Raw genomic sequence first — 19,403 nt, 5'->3', positions numbered from 1 at the left:
TGGCATTGGGGGCATCCCAAAGTCCCATTTTCCATTGGGCGCTTTTTATGCTTTCCCCGAAAGTTCCAAGAGCCTTAGGTTGGGTTCGCAATAAAAGCTCATCGGGGAAAACTTTCGAGTCCTGGATAGATAAGACCAGTCCTCGTTCGCAGGATTGCATAATCAGTTATTTAATAAACCTGTTGGCCTGCAATCTGCGAATAGATAATAACAACTCTCGTTAAAAGGATTGCATAATCGCTTTATTAAATAATTCTATCGGCCTATAACCTATTTTAGGTTTAGTCCCCCAGCACCTCCCTGTCATAAATGTAAAATCTAAATCTAGCTCATAAATATGTAATTAAAGAAAACAAGTTTCTTATTCAACCTCATAGATACATTTACCCCACAAAATAGGTGTGAAGAAACCTTTTTTAACCAGCAATGTTTTTAAGAGCTTTAATAAAAGTTTCTAAGAGCTATAAAGATTTTATCGCACACACGTTTACTGGGCGCACGGGATTTAATTAATTTTATTGAAAAAGTGAAGTTAGTTTGATTTACAATTTATAAAACACAAGTTACCTGACCTAAGCATACACTTTTGAGACTTTAAATTAAAGTAAGGCTTATAAACTTAATGCCCTCACTGCTATAAACTCATAAATGTACGAACTTACTAAGTAAACTAGGATGCTCTAATAAATCAATAAAATACCTTATTGTGCAAGCGAACCAATAAGATGTAATGTCTTAATAGTAAATTCCCATACTTGATCAAAACAAATTAAAAATGGTGAAATCCGTATCTATTTTAGTTTCTTAGAACTCAATTTGACGCTCGACTGACTACTGACCCTTTTAACTCTTCTCCACGCTGCTCTGTCACAGTGGAAAATTCACGTGGAATACCACGGATCTGACTAACCCTTTGGATGTAGATCAATATTTGCCAGATTAGAAAAGCAAACAAAGACACACACAAATAGATGCAAAGTTTGTTATTGAGTTGCGAAATTTTAGGTACAATTATCAGTTGGCTGCCAACGAGTCTATTGTTTGGCGACCGTCTAAATGGCAATCTCCCCATTGGCGACCATCCTCAAGGCGAGGAAAACCCCAAAAATCTGGTCCCAAACAGATGTGAGGCGATCTATTTGCTCCAATCCCCGTTTACCCCACTGAAACACTGCTTCGCATACATTAGGCGCTCAATTACCCCAAGTAGTTTGTAACGAGCTGGAAGGGGCGGGTCGGATCATCGGATCGGAATTATTAGCATCTACGTCAGGGCTCTCGGAACTGTTCCTCCGAAATTGGGGGCTGGCGTGCACACTAATATGTGCCTTGTGCCCACTACAAAAGTGACACGAAACGGGCCTGGGAAAGTCGGAAAGTGGGGGAAGCCCCTCCGTCTGAGGTCCGAAAAACGCAGGCCGCAACTTAAAAATTATAACTGTATAAAACAAGGCACTTTGCCGTAATTGCAGCGCCGCATCCATCAGCCTCCAGTATTGTTTGAGCCACTTACTAGCTTAGTGACGCTGGCGATTTAGCACATGGAAGGTGACAAAAGCCCTGCAAAGTCGCAGCCAGCAGAACAATGAAGTGCATATACTGATACTACTGGTAGGTGGTGCTGGGAAAACCCGAAAGGCAGCCAGACTCGACTGGCCATGCGACCCATGCGACTCTCAACGCGGAACATTCGACTGCAGATGTCCTTGAACCTAAGCAGGGGAATCCCCGCTAACTGCCAACTTGCACAGCAGGATGCTGCTGGAGTTACTTACCACGTTTAAGCTGAACTACCGATTCGTTGAATTCCTAGCTCTTGCTAAGTGTATGTAAATAAAAAGACCTAGGTATATATGTACATATATTAGCTGTATCTAAAAGTAAGGCAAGCGAACAGATGCAACAATGTAGTCACATTTGTTGATACCGATAATGGTTTGGTTCCTTTGAATAGTTAAACTTGCATTTGCCCTAGGTCATATATAAACTATCATTTGACTATCATTCAGCGCTTAATATCCCAAGCTGAGTCACAATACAAATATAACTGAAACCAAATTACGGTTTCAGAACGTTATAAAAACTAATTAGCAGTTGTGTAAATGTCGACCTTTTGATTTTGATCAAAAATGATGTTTATTGCCGTCGCGAGGCCAGGAAAACGAGAATAACTATAAGTGAGGTGTTAACTAGGCATTATTTTGGAAACAAAGTGTTTTAAGAAACGGATCATGTGTAAATGTCAGATAATGCGTTGAAAATGTATTTAACTTTTATGACAAATTTTCTGAGAAGGACTAAACATTATAAGTATTTATAGTGTAACTGTTACGAAAAAAAACATTCTAATAAATTATTTATAGCTACAAAGGACAGGCACATTATTAAATGTATCGATATTGATAATTTATTTCACATTTTTTCCACGTGGAGTAATGATACCGTGCAATAGTAGTACAGTAAAAAGTGCAGGAAAGTTCAGGGGACTTCGGCCAGACATTGTCCGCCTCGCGGATGCTGTAATGAATGTCGATCGCAAGGTAAGCATACGGGGAGCTTTTCCAGTAGCCACAGTAGCATGTAACCGCCTGTCTTGGCTCCAATTATTAGCAAAAGGCTAGTGCTCTACATTGGCGGCCGGTAATGGAACTGGAACTGGAGCTAAACTCTCAGTCGAACAATGAGGAACCAACCATGCTGGATGGCAATTAGATTTAAATGAGATTTAAATATAAAACGCTACCGCCCGTCGCAAATGAATATCTAACGAGTTTAATTGGAGCGGTAATCACATCGACAGTTGCAGGGAGAGAACGGAGACAAAAAAAAAAATCAAAACACACAAGTAAGTAAGTAAGTAGGGGCTAGAGCGTTAATTAGTCAGAACGCTTATAACAAATATTAAGTTAATAACCATCCAGAAGAGCCAGAGAACCCGCTCCATGATGTCACGTTGTTGTGATACCACTAGGAAAAGCATATTACGTATACGCACCGCATTGGCAGCCACTGGCAAGCAGATTACAGCACTGATTGTCCGATTGAATCGCTATTGAAGTGATTTAACCGCCTGACCCCAAATTAAATAGCAATGGGAAGTCGAGCAGCGCACTTAATACCTCATCGGGCCGGGTCGCGTATCGCAATCAGCGTCGCCGTCTAAGCCAACAGTTATTAAACAATAATCAAAATACTATAATTAATGATACAGAGCCGCAGCTCGCTGACGCCAGCGAAGGCGGAAGGAGGATTGCAGCCAGGCAGCTAGTCAGCTCGGCTATGAGCACATAAATCAGAGAACCCAAACGATACGAAACGAATCCAGGTGGGGTAGTGGCAGGCACTATAATCCTGCTTATCGAAAATTTGTCATTTATTCAGTTATGCGTAATTCTGCTCCTGATAGCCTGCCCCGTTGCCAGATATCTCGTTAGCCAACTGTCACTATTTGTTAGCGCCCGCCAATCTCCGTTCTCTGCTCTCGGTTCTCGGTTCACGGTTCTCCATTTTCCATTCTCCATCCAATGCTCCCATTTCCATACCGCCCACCCACTACCACTCCCACTCCAGCTCCCACTCCCGGTGACTCTTCCGTTCCAGCTGCTGCGAAAGTTCCAACGCGACAGCAGCCACATAATTAGCCTGCATATGAAAACATTTTAGAGGTTTCGCCCCGTGTTCGTTTCGAATCGTTTTGCCAACTTCCGTTCGCCTCTGCTCGGGATCTGGATGAGGGTGGAGTGGGTTGGTCGGCGATGATAAGCCGGGCACATCCTCCGGCCGGGGACTCCTATAAATACCTGTTGCCAATGGCTTTTGGATAACATTTATTCACGGTCGCGTCCGCTGATTACACAGTCACTCAGTCCGCCGAACAATTGCATTGTCACACCGCTGCGCTTTCCAATTTCGCAATACTCAAAATCGCTTTTATAGCAGGTAAGGGTTTTAAAACGTTTTGAAACAGCACCCCGTAAATCACTTAGACACTTAGATAGCTTGGACGAACAATGAGCTGTCATTTGGAGCAGCTTTGGCAAATAAAAGCGCTTTCTTAGAACTATTTTATGAGCTCTTTAGTGCGAACGGGTCGTAAAACGTGATTCATAGCTGCATCCTTTCGGTCGGCGCAGGTCGGCCCTAACTAGAAGCTAAGTGCCTTATAATTCTCGTAATTTTAGTAATTCTCGTAATTATCGGCTTTATTTGCCTTTTTCCGGGCCCATGTATCAGCAGCTTGCGTCTGTCCCGCCCAAAAATCATTGAGGGACAATAAATGACGACAGTGAGCTTGTTCGAATATGATCACTTAACCGAGTTAAAGCCGAGTTTTAGTCAATTAGCATACCAGATTGCCCGCTATTAGCCGAGGCCCTCCAGAGATCCAGACCCCTAAATAGGTCCCCGAGCGATACGAGATCTAAATTACTTAATATTGGTAGTTAATTCTAAGGTTTTTCTACCCTGTCATCGATTATTGTAAATGGAAAAACACCATCTAATTATATACAAAGATTGTTACGCTCACGTGTTTTACGAAACAATTCGTTTTTAAAAATTCTGTAAAAAACTATAATAAATTAACATCGGTAATATGTGTGCACGTATTTTGTAGACCTATATAAAACACACAAAAAAAAATAAAATCTTTATAAACAATCGCTTCATTCAGAATTAGCGCTTGATCTTTTTTAAAAGTGTCCTACATAACTACTTTGCCCTTTCCCAGAACTATGTGCCAAACAATGCGTTGCATCCTGGTGGTCTGCGTGGCCCTCGCTCTCCTTGCCGCCGGCTGCCGGGTGGAGGCGTCCAACTCCAGGCCTCCACGGAAGAACGATGTCAACACCATGGCCGATGCCTACAAGTTCCTGCAGGATCTAGACAGCTACTATGGGGACAGAGCCCGGGTTCGGTTCGGAAAGCGGGGATCGCTGATGGAAATCCTGAGGAACCACGAGATGGACAACTTAAATCTGGGAAAAAGTGCTAACAACGGAGGAGAATTGGTAACCATAGAGTAAATCTCTTTTTGCAGAAAATTTTAGATTTATTTTACAGGTCCGCGCGTTTAATGAGGAGGAGATATTCTAAATCCACTTAAAGCGACCAAGGCAACGTCACTAACTCATGATTATAGTTATTAGCATACGCATTTTTATTTAAATTGTTTAACGGGGCAATAGTTTAACGTGTTGGAAAATAAAAAGTAGTTGCAGCTACAGAATTAAGTATTTACTCTAGTCTTGATGTCGGTTGATTAAATGAATTACCCCAAAAATCGCATACACTTGAATAAAGGGTGCAAAGATGAAATGGTGCTTTTTAATTTAGCAAAGACATTTAAAGTTGATAATTGATATTAAGACCAGACCCAAATATACAACTTGCTTCGGCAAGTATACTGCAAGTCGCTATTACGAAAAGCCAAAGACAAGATACGCTTGCCTACTTTTGGGCCTTTAATTTGTTTGAACAGTCTGGTTTAAGTGAATTAATAGTTTCTCATATTTTATGTCCTGAAGTTACAATGGCAAGTAACCCTCCATACAAGCGGCAACTGTGGACACAGCAATTAGAAATGGAAAAATACTTTTTACAAGGATCGTTGGCATTGGTACTCACTCAAGGGAAGGATGGAGATCGCCAGCAGGAAGAGTTCGCAGTTGTACTGGATCTTGGAGCCGACCAACATGGCTCCAACGGCCGCCCCACAGCGGCACCACATCAAACTAATGCAGAGGGCCTTGCCGCGCAGGTAGGTGGGCACGAAAAGCAAGAGGGAACCACCGAGCAGCCCAATTATGATGCCGGGAAAGGCGATCAGGAACACGAGCGAAAAGAGTTGCATGGTGTAGTTGGTGACGAAAAGAAGCAAAAATCCAAATGTAGAGGAGGCCACCAGGGAAAAGACGAACATCACCTTCCTGTGCACGCAGAACAGCGATGCCCAGCACAAGTTGTACAGCACTACATAGACAGATCCCAAAATAAAGGAATCATTGAAGCCTTTAAAGGTGTCACTGCAGACCTAGCGAAACACGAAGAAATAACATGGCTGACTTATTATCAAACGATTCCTTGGCTTACCACGTCCAAGTCGGATTCAGTTTCTATAAACGGACCCGTTTCGGGAACAAAAAGTACCTGGCAGAGGGTCATGCCCTTCGTGTTCCCCTGCCTCATGTTGCAACGATTTCGCATAGCAGTAAACCAAATTCCCAGGCCGTGTGTCCTACGAGTTTTTAGAATCTACAAACAATAATCCTTTATAGTCTCCAATCCATACTTACATCAGCCCAAGAACGAACATAACCATGCAAACGCACGTGAAATAGCCGACATAGGGCTTCCGAACGAGGGGCATCGCATCATCGAGCATGGAGCGCAAGAAGTTCTGGTGTTCCTTGCGCCGCTTCACCTGAACGTGCTCCTGGTAGGCCAGCAAACGTTTGATTTGATCTTCGCTAAGGGAGCGTCCCGTGTTCTTCCGGGATATCCACTCCATTGTAGCCAAACCTCTTTCGGTCTCGCCAATCATTAGCAAAAACTTGGGGCTTTCCGGCAAAAGGAGCAACAGCAAAACGGCGAACACGCCCGGCAGAATGAACATACAACCCAAAGCGCGCCAAGGTCTAAGTGTCAAGGAGCCCACTAACTCCTCCTCAAACTCTATCAAGCCCGAGCCGAGGAACAGCGTGGCCCACGCCGGACACGAGATCATGGCAAAGCCAGTAAACATGTACAGGTGAGTTATGGAACGGACCATAATCCGATGCGAGCAGAACTCACTTAGGTAGGTGGCTGCCACGAAGCTTGGTCCGGCCACACTGGAGGAAGGCGTAAAGTTGTTAAGTTGTTCTTCGATCTCCGCATGGTACTCACAAAATACATGTGATGAAGCGCATGACAAAGAAGCCGGTGAACGTTACCGTAAACATGGAGGCCACGGAGCACAAGTTGCTTATTGTAATGGTGCGCAAAAGAGTCCAGCGCCGACCTTTCTTGTCAGTAATGTAGCCCCAGAAGTAGGAGGAGCATATAATGCCCATAAAGCCGGCCGCTGCTACCGAGGCCAACTGCGCCTCATTCATGCGGAGATCGCAGACCGCCGCCGGACCGATGATGCCCATTCCCATTGTTTCTTGGATCGTGAGCATCTGCAGGAGACCGAGTGTCAGAGTGGCAAACAGATGGACCCTTCCGAAACCTGTGGGGGTGAGCTATGCTTGTGCATGCAAAGCGCTTCGGGACTTTTGAATATTTACCAATATCTTCCATTACCGAATCAAAGTGCTCCATCTTGTGTACATTCAGTGTGAAGACTTACAATTTGCGAAATGAATACTGTTTCGTGTTTAATATATCCGTGTCGTGTTTGTTCTGTTTATTTTGACTAAAATCGCAGGGCCTAGACCAGCTGTATGTTCTCAACTTCCGTAATCAGATCCATGTGCTTGAACTCGTCCGGCTTGCGGGTAAAAGTGTTCAGCAAGCGCAGCTTGCCCTCGTCGGGCTTCAGGTAGAACATCTGCAACTCATTGGCCAGGCACTGAGCCTCCTGAGCTGTGAGTACCTTAGTGTCGTATTCGCCGCGCATGAGAACAACTCCCTTGTCTTGGACCTCGGTGTAGTGGACCAGAGTGAGACACTCGGGAGCGTTCTCGTGGTGCACCTGGTACGCCAAGAGCGGGGTGAAGTGCACGGTGTTGGCGGCGAACTGCAGCATGACGAACTCGAATCCCTCACTGCGGGGCAGCGGCAGCAGAAAGACCGGGTGCTCCTTGGCGCGCGCCATGAGACTCTCGTACTGAGCAGTGGTCAGAGTGGCGGCCAGGACCTCCTTAGTCTTATGGTACTCCAACCAGATCCTAGAGACCTCCTCGGCGGTCTTGTCTTCAATCAGTTCCAGTTTCATGATGTCAGTGAGCTTCTTGTGGGGCAGCTCAGCCGTCTGCTCAGCCTGCAGCTTTTGCTTGGGATTAAGCAGCTCGGAGTAGGACCTGGAATTGGCAGGGAATCAGCCATGGAGTACTTCGTGCCCGAAATCTGGACTTACCTGGCCTGGCTCTGGCCATCCTTGATGGGATTCAACACACGCTCCACGCGATCCAGGAACTCCTCAGCCGACGTCTGCTGCAACTTGGCAATCTTGCTCGCGTACTTGGAGTAGTAGGGATTGTCCTCCTTCAGCTTGTCGATGGCCTGCTCGGCGCGTCGGGCGGCGGACATGGTGATTGTGCGGTTCGCCGTCAAAGAGTTATTCAGAAAAACGCGAGAAAGCAACTTCTTGGCGCATGCCATTTCCTCACATCAAAAATTATACAACTAGACAGCTGATTCTGATTGTCAATAGGAAATCGATAATTCCTATCGATAGGTCTCTCTAGCGGTGGGACCGTTTTTAACTTTTTCTACATGACATTACGCGAAGCTCACAGTGAATATTTTACTTTTGTTTATTTGAATATTTCGGTGGCATTATATGTTGAGCTAGAGACCAAATTTCGTCTAGGTTGCCATGAGTTTTCAAAACGAATCCTGTTAGTTGTTTATTTTAAATTTAAGTGCAAACACAGTTACACAGCTACAGAAACATTTAAAACATTCCTAGTGTCAAACATACAAAGGTAAAGCGTAGTATATTAATGTCGACACGTTCAGAAATATATGTTTATATTAGACATTATCCTTTCTTAATAAAATAAAAGTCAATGGTAAACTAATTATAAACTAAATAAATAAATGTTTTTCAAACATTTTTATTTATTTCTCAAAATACTCTTTATGTAGTCTATAGTTTAGTTTCATTCATCATAGTTTAATGTTTCAGTATGAAACGACACTAATAATTACACTGGCAGTAATTAAATTTTACAAAGTAATGGTTTGCATTTCAAAAATTTACTCACAGTCCGTACTTAGACCTCCTTCGTGGGTCATTTGGTTGGCAAATACTCGCTATACTCGATTTAAAAGAATATGGAAATGAGCATATTGGGAAATAAGACAGGGGTGCAGAAATAAAATACACTTAGACCATTTATTTAAATATCTAACAACTTTACCTACTTTTGGGAGGCATTACCCCAACATAAACTAAAATTGGAAACCAAATGCGTAAGTAAGTTCCATAATATTATTCCTAATTACCAGCCCTGGGTCTTCAGTTCACCGAACGGTCGAACATTTTGTATAAATATCCGCAGCGAAATCAAGGTGATTTACATTAAGGCTGTTCTTTGTTAAAAACGAAAGCAACGTTTACCTGTATCGGATAGACTCCTTGCCGCCAGTTTAAGCGTAAACCATACTTTTGCTCTTAACTAATCCAAATGGATACGGATATTCAGAGATGCTTCCGGAGCAAGACGGTATTCCTTACAGGAGCCACTGGCTTTTTGGGAAAAGTCGTCATTGAGAAACTTCTGCGGACCACGGAGGTGAAACGCATCTATGTGCTGATCAGACCAAAGCGCGGAGTTGAGATTACGGATCGGGTTATCACGTGGTCAAAGGACGCGGTAAGTAAGAGCGAGGATACCCAAAAGAAGCACTCACTCAAAAGGTTTTGAAAAGGTGTTTGAACTGCTGCTCAAGTCCAAGCCGGAGGCCCTTCAAAGAGTGTGTCCCATCGCAGGGGATTGCCTCGACTTCGATTTGGGAATCAGCGAAAATGATCGAAGACTTCTGGCCTCCGAAGTGCAGATTGTCATCCATGGAGCAGCCACCGTGCGATTCAATGAACCGCTTCACACGGCCCTCGCCATCAACACAAGGGCCACCAAACTGATGATCCAACTGGCCAAGGAAATGCGGCAGCTGCAGGCCTTTGTTCACATCTCCACCGCCTTCTCCAACTGCGTTATCTACAACATCAAGGAAAACTTCTACCCCGAGCACCTCAACTGTAGCTCCGATAAGGTGCTGGCGATGGCTGAGCTGGTGAGCGACGAGCTCCTGGACAACATGGAGCAAGCGCTTCTTGGCTCTTTTCCCAATACGTATACATACACCAAAGCACTGGCCGAGGACGTGATCCTAAAGGAAGCGGTTGGCTTGCCACTGTGCATCTTCCGACCGGCAGTAAGTAAGTGATCTTTCAACATACCCAGTATCCGTCGCATCTTAGTTGAGATGTTTTCCCAACCCAGTTATCGCGGCACACAAGGAACCCATCTCCGGGTGGATTGACAACATGTACGGACCAATGGCCATTCTTTTCGGCGTGGCCCGTGGGGTACTGCGCATTGCCACCATTGATCACCATGCCGAGGCAAGCCTGGTGCCCGTGGACTACTGCGCCAATTTGACACTGGCCTGCACCTGGAAAACCATTGACGAAGGTAGCGGAATGGAGGCACAGGAAACACCTCTTATTTACCAACTGGCGCCCATTGAGCAGAACAAAATCACCCACGGCGAGTTCATCCGACACGCCCTCGACGGTCGCACCAACTGCCCGCTGACCAAGATGATTTGGTATCCCTTCATTCACTGCATCACAGTGCCGTGGCTCTTCCCCCTGGCAGCCTTCTTCTACCACACCCTGCCAGCCTACTTCTTCGACCTGGCCCTCTGGCTGAGTGGCCGGAAGCCCAGGCTGGTAAAGGTTTACCAGAAGATCCACAAGACTCTGGGCATCTTGGGCCCCTTTGCCTGCAAGAGCTGGCGCTTTGACATGCGGAACACGGATTGCCTGAGGCAGCTCATGTCGGAGGAGGATCGAAGGCTATACTACTTCGATATGGCCCGCCTCAACTGGAAGGCATACTTCCTTCAAGCTCTTCGTGGCATGAGGCAGTTTTTGGGAAACGAGCCACCTACTCCTGAGTCCATTGCTCAAGGCAAGAAGCTCATTAGGCGGTAATGTCCATTGTCCTTTCTACTTCTTACATAGTACTACATGTTAATGCATTTTAGTTTGAAGCTGCTCCATCATATCCTGCAAGCTGTCCTGTGCTTCGTGGCCCTCCTAGCATTCTGGTCGGTGGTAAAAATCTTAGTGTGATTCAGAAGTATAAAAGCTATCAGTCGACTCGCGCAATTGCCTTAATAAATATATTCAACACATAGAAAGTAGCGTATGACATGACTTTTACTTTGGTTACGTGAATGTTTGCTTTGGCTTTACTCCCCTTGGAAGTCGTTCCAAAAAGGTGCACTGAATAGCACAATCGATTGCAACAGGTTACATAGAATACGTACATATAGTATGCACCTTCTTTAAATAATTAGGCTATAAATGGATGAACGAATTGGTTTAACTATATAAGGTTCCTATAAGGAAGACATGGTCTAGCACTTACTCGGTGTCGTAGTCACGAGTAGATATATGCAATTATGTAACGACCGATCGGGGACTTCTTACACGTGCCCATAAAGTAATTATATACCCGGAAATCGTAAGTCATCGCATGCACTTTATATTTTACCATTCTTTTTTTCCATTCATATACTCATTTAAATTTCGCGCAAGAGATGACAGCTCGATACTTAATTTCGAATCAACTTGAAAGTTATAAATTAAGTGCACACAAAGTGGCGAAGTGACTTCTTTTGCTGCACAAACAATTAGGTATACCCAAAAAAAAATACACTTTCGCAGCAGTTGGAGCACGAGCTCCTCCCTAAAACGGGAGTCCATTGGGTGTCTTGAATATGCTGAACTCGACCTTTGTTGGGTGTAACTTATAGATTCCCAAATAAATAGAAGCGCTAGTTTGGAATCACTTTTCAGTTCACTGGCGCACGAAGCGTTCAATTACCTTTCTCGGAGCAAAATGGATAGTGATATACAAGGATTCTTCAAAAACAAGACCGTTTTCCTTACGGGTGCCACCGGATTTCTGGGAAAAGGTAACCCACTCTTGGAATATTATCGCAAGCTTATGGAGTTTGCTTTTCAGTGATCACTGAGAAGCTCCTAAGGACCACGGATGTCAATCGGATTTACTCCTTAATCAGAGCCAAGCGGGGAGTGCCCATCCAGGACCGAATCACAACCTGGGCGAAGGATCCGGTGAGTGATCTTCAGTGCTAGGGTGGCAGACGTGTCCTGACCCTCCCTGTTCCGAAGGTGTTCGAGGTGCTCCTGAGGACAAAGCCAGATGCCTTGCAACGGGTTTGTCCCATCGAGGGGGACTGCCTGGATCCGGATCTGGGTATTAGCCAATCGGATCGGAGGATCCTGATCGCCGAGGTGCAGGTTGTAATCCATGGAGCCGCCACCGTGCGATTCGACGAGGCCCTTCACCTGTCCCTGGCCATCAATGTGCGGGCCACTCGTCTGATGCTTCAGCTGGCCAAGCAGATGACCCAGCTGGTGTCCTACGTCCACATCTCCACCGCCTACTCCAACTGCGTGGTGCATGACATCGCAGAGCGTTTCTATCCGGAGCACTTGAACTGCAGCTCGGATAAGATCCTGGCCGTGGGTGAAATGGTGAGCAATCAATTACTGGACGCGATGGAACCAAGCCTGGTTGGTTCCTTCCCCAACACGTACACCTACACCAAAGCCCTGGCTGAGGATGTGATCCTGCGGGAGGCGGGCGACCTGCCACTGTGCATCTTCCGCCCGGCGATCAGTAAGTGCACCAGATTGGGATTAACCTTCAAAAGCTGCAGCTTAACTATTCCCAGTAATGTCCACTTACAAGGAGCCCCTGGATGGCTGGGTGGACAACCTATTCGGACCATTGGCCCTCTGCTTCGGCGGAGCTCGCGGTATAATGCGGGTCACCACGGTGGACCCCAATGCCAAGATCAGCATGGTGCCCGCTGACTTCTGCGTAAATGTGGCATTGGCTAGTGCCTGGAAAACGTCCGAGAAATCCGTATCAAATGGAAAGGTCCAGAAACCGCCCATTTACGCGTTTGCGCCCAGCGAGAACAACCTGCTGAGCTACGGAAGCTTTATCGAATCATCTATATTCTATCGGGACATCATACCGCTGACCAAGATGCTGTGGTATCCCTTTGTCCTGTGCATCTCCAACCCATCCTTGTTCCCGCTGGCCGCCTTCTTCTTCCACACCCTCCCAGGCTACTTCTTCGATATGCTGCTGCGTCTCAAGGGCCGGAAGCCCATTCTCGTGGATCTGTATCGGAAGATTCACAAGAACATCGCCGTCCTGGGCCCATTCTCCAGCACCACCTGGAACTTTGACATGACCAACACCAAGGAGCTAAGGGAATCGATGTCCAAGCAGGACCGCCACCTGTACGACTTCGACATGGCCCAGCTGGATTGGGATGACTACTTCAAGTCCGCCATGTACGGAATGCGCTTGTATATTGGCAAGGAGAAACCCACCGCGGAGTCCATTGCCAAGGGTCTGAAACTGAGAATGCGGTGAGTCTCATAATGACACCTTGAATTCCTTCTAACTCAAAGCCTCTTTGCAGTCTTAAGGTCCTTCACTATGCCTTCGCATCCTCACTGGCTTCCCTTGCTGGTTACGCCCTTTGGTCGCTGGGCAAACTCGTAGTTTAACTTCCGCAGAGTGGCTAGAAGTTCTCAACGGACTTTATCGATATGAAATGATATTTTTTATGTTCTCTAAAATTATATGCTTAAAATAATCAAAAATAAAATACACAATACTAAAAACCTAGTGACTCTTGCACATTTAACTTACAAAACTGAAAGGGTAAGCTTTTGTGACGAACAATAAGTTTGCAGTCGACTAAGAAAATACACTTTCTCATTCGACCGAACATCATAATAGAGTGCATTTTGGTATGCAAAATCTTGGGTTCCGATCTTGTGGACATATTCTATTTGGCGTCACCTATTAGTCATCACTCGATATACTAAAATAATCACAGCAGATTTTTGTAAATACGTAAAGGGAATCAACTAATGTGGGATAGTAAGATAAAACCTTAAAAATTTGGTCAGAGCAAAAATATACTTTCACCACCTTCAAGACCTAATTAACCGGGACTGTAAATGTAAATCCTCTCAATTCTTAAAAACTACGCAATCTCTGTAATCTTTGTAAACAACTTAGATATTAAGGAAAATTCGTTTAATGTAGATTAAGATCAGATTAGATTAAGTTGTCTAATAAGGGTAATAGTACGCTAGTCCAATAAACAATTTCGTTGAAAAAAAAAATATATATATATATACTTTGCAAGCTTTACAGTTTACATTTAAGGCGAAAGCCTAAAAGTATGCTGTGAAATATACAGTAAATTTTTGCAGAATGTCGCGATTTGGTAAACTTTTTTCCTCGTATCTAAAAAGGTTTGGTCGAAAATATATCTATAAATCATCTACATATATAAACCTCTCTTTAGTTTTTTTTTTGTTTCCGATACTAGAGTATATTGTGTACCAAATAGTTCAATGCGCAATAATATCTGACTGAGGCTTTCTTCTTATCCGAAGCAGTTTTTGAAAATGTTATTTATTTTTAAAACGGGAAAAGATTTCAACAATAATTCCAAATACAAATACAATAGAAGTAAGCCAAGAAAAGCCAACAATTGTATATATTTATTTATGTATAAGCTAAAGCAGTTAATCTCGTAGGATGTAAATGCATGGATGTAAGTGCAGAAATCTAATATAATTATATATTAAAACGAACGCAACAATCAATTCCAACCCGATTCGTTAATTTATTGGCAGGTTTGGATGACAACAGCTTTATAACAGAATTATAAACCGAATATCTGTTCTTGAGTAGTACAACCAGGAAGAAGATTTTTCATCGAATTCTGAATTTCAATTTTAAGTGAAGTAAATCAAAATGGCGTGGTGCAAAAACTCCACATACTTAACAAATTTCCGTTTGTGCTGCAACAGTCTTTTAAATAAAACAACCGAATATGGATGACAGTGAAGTTACCAAATGTTTCGGCGCCTGTCAAGAACCGAGAAATGCAATCCGGCCGTAGCTGTGACTATTCATTAGGTGCTTAGGAGTATTTGATATAATTTAGCATACGATTGGCCGGGTCACTGTGGCACCGTGACACTGCGTCTACCGGCGCAGCGAATATAAAAGGCGCGACCATACCCAATTGATTTCCTATTGAAGTGTGTTTTCAACTCGCAGTCATCGCATCGGTAGAATTCGTTCGGAATGACGCTAAACAATATCATATCCAGAACGAAAATGGACGAGGGCATTCCTGGATTTTACAAGGACAAGGTGGTGTTCCTTACAGGCGCCACCGGGTTTCTGGGAAAAGGTATGATCCGAGTGAAGGAACCCAGGAAATCAGGTTATGTTTCATCTCCATTTTCCCAGTGATAATTGAGAAGCTCTTGCGAACGACGGAGGTAAAACGTATTTACTCCATGATCAGACCCAAAAGGGGGAAGGATATTAAGGAGCGTCTCGCCATTTGGGAGAAGGACCCAGTAAGTCAGAAGTTCCAACAAGGTAGAACCCTTCTCAGGATTTACTTTCACTCTCCAAGCTTTTTGAAGTCCTGCTGAAGCTGAAGCCAGATGCACTGAAGCGAATCTCCGTCATCGCAGGGGACTGTCTGGACCCCGACCTGGGCATTAATATGTCGGATCGCAAGCTCCTGGCTTCTGAGGTGCAGATAGTGATTCATGGAGCAGCAACGGTGCGCTTCAATGAGCCACTTCACGTGGCCCTGGCCATCAATACACGTGCCACAAGGCTGATGCTCCAGTTGGCCAAGGAGATGAAACACCTGGAGGCCTATTTGCACATCTCAACGGCGTTCTCCAACTGCGTTATTTTTCGCATCGAGGAGAGATTCTATCCAGAACACCTGACCTGCGACTCGGACTCGGTTCTGACCATGAGTAAGCTACTGAGTGAGCAAATGATGGACAATCTGGCACCCACGCTGGTTGGAGACTTTCCCAATACCTACACCTACACCAAAGCCCTGGCGGAGGATGTAATCCTAAGGGAGTCCGGCGATCTTCCAGTGAGTGTCTTCCGACCATCAGTCAGTGAGTATTGAAAGTTGTGAAAAGGCAAGGAGTACTGATATACTTACTTTCGCAATCCCAGTCATTGCCACCCACGAGGAGCCGGTTACCGGTTGGATAGACAACCTGTACGGACCCATTGCTCTTATCTACGGCGTGGGCCATGGAGTCCTCCGCCTGACCACCTTCGACAAAGATGGTTACGCCAACATGGTGCCAGTGGACTACTGTGCGAATGTGGCTTTAGCTAGTATATGGCAGGCATCCAAAGATAAATCCAAACGAGAAACCAGATCCCAACCCCCAATCTACACCTTGGCTCCCAGTGAAAGAAACCAACTGGTAAACCGTGACTTTTTGAAACACTCCCTGAGCGTGCGGACAGACTTTCCACTGCCCAAGATGATATGGTACCCGTTTCTGCACTGCATTTCCAATCGGCGACTCTTCCCTCTAGCCGCCTTCTTTTACCACACTCTACCTGGCTACTTCTACGATATAGCCCTGAGAGTCACGGGAAGAAAGCCTCGTCTGGTGAAGCTGTACAGAAGCGTACATGCCAACATGGCAATACTGGAGCACTTCTTCCACAACACTTGGCACTTTGAGACGAAGAGCACAGACCGGTTGAGAGTGTTGATGTCTCCGGAGGATCGGCGGATGTACAACTTCGATATGGAGGCTTTGGACTGGGGAAAGTACTTCCGGAAGGCCCTCTTCGGCATGCGACTTTACCTGGCCAAGGAACCTCCAACTAAGGAATCCCTCGAACAGGGTCGGCGAATGCTCTATCGGTAGGTTCTTGTGGAAACACGTCTGATACTTGGATAAGATTCATTTTGTTCGTTATTAGATTGAAGTTCCTGCACTACAGCCTTATGACCTTACTGTGCGCTGTAGCTGTCTTCCTGTTGTGGACCCTTGTCAGGTTGTTCATTTAAACTATTGGGCTCATTCAACGCCCGAACTAAAAAAAACCGTGGGTGTTCATTGAATAGACTGTAGTTTGTAGTTTAAGGCAATAAAAGAACAACCTAAATTTTGCAAATAAACCCTCCAATCGGATTTCCATAATATACAACACTCGACATCGTATTATATAAATTTATATTATATCGGTTATAATTTAATATTGGCGGCTAAGTATTTTGGGGTAAAATGAATACGCATGGTATGAATACTAGCATTCTTAATTTTTAGTCTTCGCCGATTCCCGTATGTTGAACTTGGGAACACGGTCCTTTCGGGCCAATATTTTGTTGGAGTTATCCTCGATGTTGATGGCGCTGATGATCAGGTTGACCCGGCGTTCAATGACGCCAATGAAAAGCTTCACATTGTGGACTGTCAGAAAGGTTTTGGTACTGAGCACATTCAGGATGGGAGCATCGTCACAGGCCAGTTGTCTAAAGGAAAATTGAGTTGGGTAGTTATTCAATAGCAAGGATATATTTTCCAGATCGCACCTGAATATATCCTCGATGCCTTTGAGGAGCTGTTCCAATCTGATGCTCAGCGTTCGCTTCTTTTCTCTGGTCTCCTCCGCCAGCTGCTCGATCCGCTCCTTTTCGGCATTCAGATAGTCGAGTGCCTCGGTCTTAAGCTTCAACTCCTTCTCGGTCTGTTCCGATTTCTGCCGTTCTGTTGGGAATAAGATAATTATTATAAGGAAGTCATAATCCAGAAACTGGCAACACACCTATTTCATCCTGGAGCTCCTGAGTGGAATCGTTGAGTACTTCCACCTCGTGGCTCAGCTCGTTCACATAGTTAAAGAGCGCAAAATTCTCGTCCTCCTGCCGCTTGAACTGGGCCACCAGTCGGTCCGCGTCCTCCTCGTTGTAGAGCAGCTTGATCTTCTCGATGATCTCCTTGTACTCCAGGAGCCGCTTCTCGTAGGTCTCCTTCTGGCTCTGCTTCTTGTCCAGCTCGCGCTGCTCCAGCTCCGGATTAAGTCGCTTTTGTCCCTTGATGTCGAAGAACTTCTGCAACTTGGCGTCGTGCTCCAGGCGCCGCTGCATCTCGCGCATCTCCTGGATGTGCATCACCTTGTCGTTCTCGTTGCGATCCTTCAGGACGGTCAGCTTGTTGCACAGCTCTTCTCGCTGGTCGAAGGCCAGGGTCGACTGGTCTATGAGATCCATGATGAACTTCTTGCCCTCGTTGAACTGGGTCACCATCGACTGCCACATGTCATTGAAATTTGCCCTGGAATGGAGTCGGATTCCATTAGCTCAAGTCGGAAAATATAAAAATGAAGAAGCCTAGGAAAAGTACTGTGTCCATTAGGTAATTAATCCTCCTAGTTGCCCTGCAATAAACGTAGTATATTCATATCTTAGTGAAATATACTCACCGATCCTGCAACATGTGGTTAATGGCGTCCCTCATCTTGCTGTTTTCCGTGAGCACATCGCTGCACTTTTTGTTGACGACATCCAGGCGGTTCTCCAACTTGACCACGCTTTTCTGGACCTTGCAGATGGAGTCCTTGTAGCAGTTGTCGGGCACTTCGTTCCGCCGCAGGGCATCAATCTCCTTTTCCATTTTCCGGATGTGGCCTTCCAGCTCCCAGAGATTGGTCCGCTCATTCTGGAGCACCTTCTGCAGATCCGCCTGCTGTTCCTGCAAAGTGCCCAAGTGCCTCTCCCTCTGAAATCATTTTAAGCCTTTATTGGTGGCTGACTAGTCCACTACATTTATACCTACATTGGTGTTCTTTAGCGCGTGAGTTCCTCCTTCTAGAGTTTTTATTTCCTCCTTCAGCTTCTGGTGCTCCACTTGCAGTACATCGATCATGTGATTCTGCTTCTTCAGCCGCTTGGCCTTCTCCTCGAGGAGACCCCGAAGGTCCAGCTGGAGACCCCGATGTTGGCGCTGCAGCCTCTGCAGCTCAGCAGTGGCCAATTGATCCAGCTCGCTTTGGTCAGCCATCGTGATTGGATTGCTAGATTCAGCCTATGTAATGTAATCGCAAAACTGATATAGATCTTAGTTTGATTTCAATGGTAAACAAGCGTTGCCGGTGGCAAGTTGCTTAGTAACGGCGTGGTAATGGGAATAAACACAAATTGGTTAAAATGTTACTTCTTCCTTTAAAAAAAATATAAAAGCTAAAAAGTTGAGGTTCAGCGTAGTCTGAGTCTGCGTTCCAGTGACGCAGTGCAAGTTTGTCGATTCATGATGCCATGCCTACTCTTACGCCCACAAACCGCCCAAAACTGCCACAATTTTAAAAAATGTTTTGATATTTTTTCATATTTTTGTTAGTCTTGTAAATTTCTTTCGATTTGCCAAAAACCTTTTTGCCACTCCCACTCTAATGCCCACAAGCCGCCAAAAACCTTCAATGTGGAAATTTCTCCTAAGCACTTTCACTAGCTGAGTAACGGGTATCAGTTAGTTGGGGAACTCGACTATAGCGTTCTCTCTTGTTTTAATATTATAACCGTTTCATTTTGCAAAGCAATCG

At 45.0% G+C, this 19,403-nt stretch overlaps 7 protein-coding genes and 1 long non-coding RNA gene across 10 annotated transcripts; 4 read left to right on the top strand and 4 right to left on the bottom strand.

Moving 5' to 3' along the window:
• The first annotated feature begins 3,796 nt into the window (after positions 1 to 3,796).
• On the top strand, positions 3,797 to 5,234 carry LOC6536713 (neuropeptide F). Its single transcript, XM_002097249.3, has 3 exons — positions 3,797 to 3,939; positions 4,730 to 5,009; positions 5,062 to 5,234. The coding sequence occupies exons 2-3, from the start codon at positions 4,734 to 4,736 to the stop codon at positions 5,092 to 5,094; spliced, it is 309 nt and encodes a 102-aa protein (XP_002097285.2). The 5' UTR covers positions 3,797 to 3,939; positions 4,730 to 4,733; the 3' UTR covers positions 5,095 to 5,234.
• A 62-nt stretch (positions 5,235 to 5,296) lies between these two features.
• On the bottom strand, positions 5,297 to 7,410 carry LOC6536712 (synaptic vesicle glycoprotein 2A). 3 transcript variants are annotated; one of them, XM_015192423.3, is made up of 6 exons: positions 7,269 to 7,410; positions 6,886 to 7,210; positions 6,294 to 6,830; positions 6,091 to 6,235; positions 5,626 to 6,031; positions 5,297 to 5,560 (listed from the first exon to the last, which is right to left on the bottom strand). In XM_015192423.3, exons 1-6 carry the CDS (start codon positions 7,300 to 7,302, stop codon positions 5,526 to 5,528), a joined length of 1,482 nt encoding a protein of 493 aa, XP_015047909.1. In that variant the 5' UTR covers positions 7,303 to 7,410; the 3' UTR covers positions 5,297 to 5,525. The 3 variants fall into 3 exon arrangements, with proteins under 3 accessions (XP_015047909.1, XP_002097284.2, XP_015047908.1); XM_002097248.4 differs by having other exon boundaries at positions 6,886 to 7,160; positions 7,269 to 7,376; XM_015192422.3 differs by having other exon boundaries at positions 6,886 to 7,223; positions 7,269 to 7,351.
• Positions 7,358 to 8,338, bottom strand: LOC6536711 (ATP synthase mitochondrial F1 complex assembly factor 1). Its single transcript, XM_002097247.4, has 2 exons — positions 8,060 to 8,338; positions 7,358 to 8,003 (listed from the first exon to the last, which is right to left on the bottom strand). The coding sequence occupies exons 1-2, from the start codon at positions 8,302 to 8,304 to the stop codon at positions 7,412 to 7,414; spliced, it is 837 nt and encodes a 278-aa protein (XP_002097283.1). The 5' UTR covers positions 8,305 to 8,338; the 3' UTR covers positions 7,358 to 7,411.
• Positions 8,339 to 8,550: 212 nt separating this feature from the next.
• On the top strand, positions 8,551 to 11,087 carry LOC6536710 (fatty acyl-CoA reductase wat). Its single transcript, XM_015192421.2, has 6 exons — positions 8,551 to 8,630; positions 8,915 to 9,120; positions 9,171 to 9,524; positions 9,580 to 10,090; positions 10,155 to 10,866; positions 10,924 to 11,087. The coding sequence occupies exons 3-6, from the start codon at positions 9,336 to 9,338 to the stop codon at positions 11,009 to 11,011; spliced, it is 1,500 nt and encodes a 499-aa protein (XP_015047907.1). The 5' UTR covers positions 8,551 to 8,630; positions 8,915 to 9,120; positions 9,171 to 9,335; the 3' UTR covers positions 11,012 to 11,087.
• Positions 11,088 to 11,735: 648 nt separating this feature from the next.
• Positions 11,736 to 13,619, top strand: LOC6536709 (fatty acyl-CoA reductase wat). The gene is made up of 5 exons (XM_002097245.3): positions 11,736 to 11,859; positions 11,910 to 12,022; positions 12,080 to 12,590; positions 12,646 to 13,357; positions 13,411 to 13,619. The coding sequence occupies exons 1-5, from the start codon at positions 11,784 to 11,786 to the stop codon at positions 13,496 to 13,498; spliced, it is 1,500 nt and encodes a 499-aa protein (XP_002097281.1). The 5' UTR covers positions 11,736 to 11,783; the 3' UTR covers positions 13,499 to 13,619.
• A 995-nt stretch (positions 13,620 to 14,614) lies between these two features.
• LOC120321852 lies at positions 14,615 to 15,021 on the bottom strand. The gene is made up of 2 exons (XR_005561578.1): positions 14,793 to 15,021; positions 14,615 to 14,733 (listed from the first exon to the last, which is right to left on the bottom strand). It is a non-coding gene; the product is annotated as an uncharacterized LOC120321852 (long non-coding RNA).
• A 23-nt stretch (positions 15,022 to 15,044) lies between these two features.
• Positions 15,045 to 17,014, top strand: LOC6536708 (fatty acyl-CoA reductase wat). The gene is made up of 5 exons (XM_002097244.4): positions 15,045 to 15,210; positions 15,270 to 15,382; positions 15,442 to 15,952; positions 16,014 to 16,725; positions 16,785 to 17,014. The coding sequence occupies exons 1-5, from the start codon at positions 15,102 to 15,104 to the stop codon at positions 16,870 to 16,872; spliced, it is 1,533 nt and encodes a 510-aa protein (XP_002097280.1). The 5' UTR covers positions 15,045 to 15,101; the 3' UTR covers positions 16,873 to 17,014.
• Positions 17,015 to 17,021: 7 nt separating this feature from the next.
• LOC6536707 (coiled-coil domain-containing protein 63) lies at positions 17,022 to 19,110 on the bottom strand. The gene is made up of 5 exons (XM_002097243.4): positions 18,641 to 19,110; positions 18,288 to 18,583; positions 17,631 to 18,139; positions 17,398 to 17,572; positions 17,022 to 17,337 (listed from the first exon to the last, which is right to left on the bottom strand). The coding sequence occupies exons 1-5, from the start codon at positions 18,863 to 18,865 to the stop codon at positions 17,121 to 17,123; spliced, it is 1,422 nt and encodes a 473-aa protein (XP_002097279.1). The 5' UTR covers positions 18,866 to 19,110; the 3' UTR covers positions 17,022 to 17,120.
• Positions 19,111 to 19,403: the final 293 nt, after the last annotated feature.

Source organism: Drosophila yakuba, chromosome 3R (assembly GCF_016746365.2).
Source record: "Drosophila yakuba strain Tai18E2 chromosome 3R, Prin_Dyak_Tai18E2_2.1, whole genome shotgun sequence".
Taxonomy (NCBI): domain Eukaryota; kingdom Metazoa; phylum Arthropoda; class Insecta; order Diptera; family Drosophilidae; genus Drosophila; species Drosophila yakuba.
The sequence above is the reverse complement of the archived record's forward strand: the minus strand, read 5'-3'. Positions and strand labels throughout refer to the sequence as shown.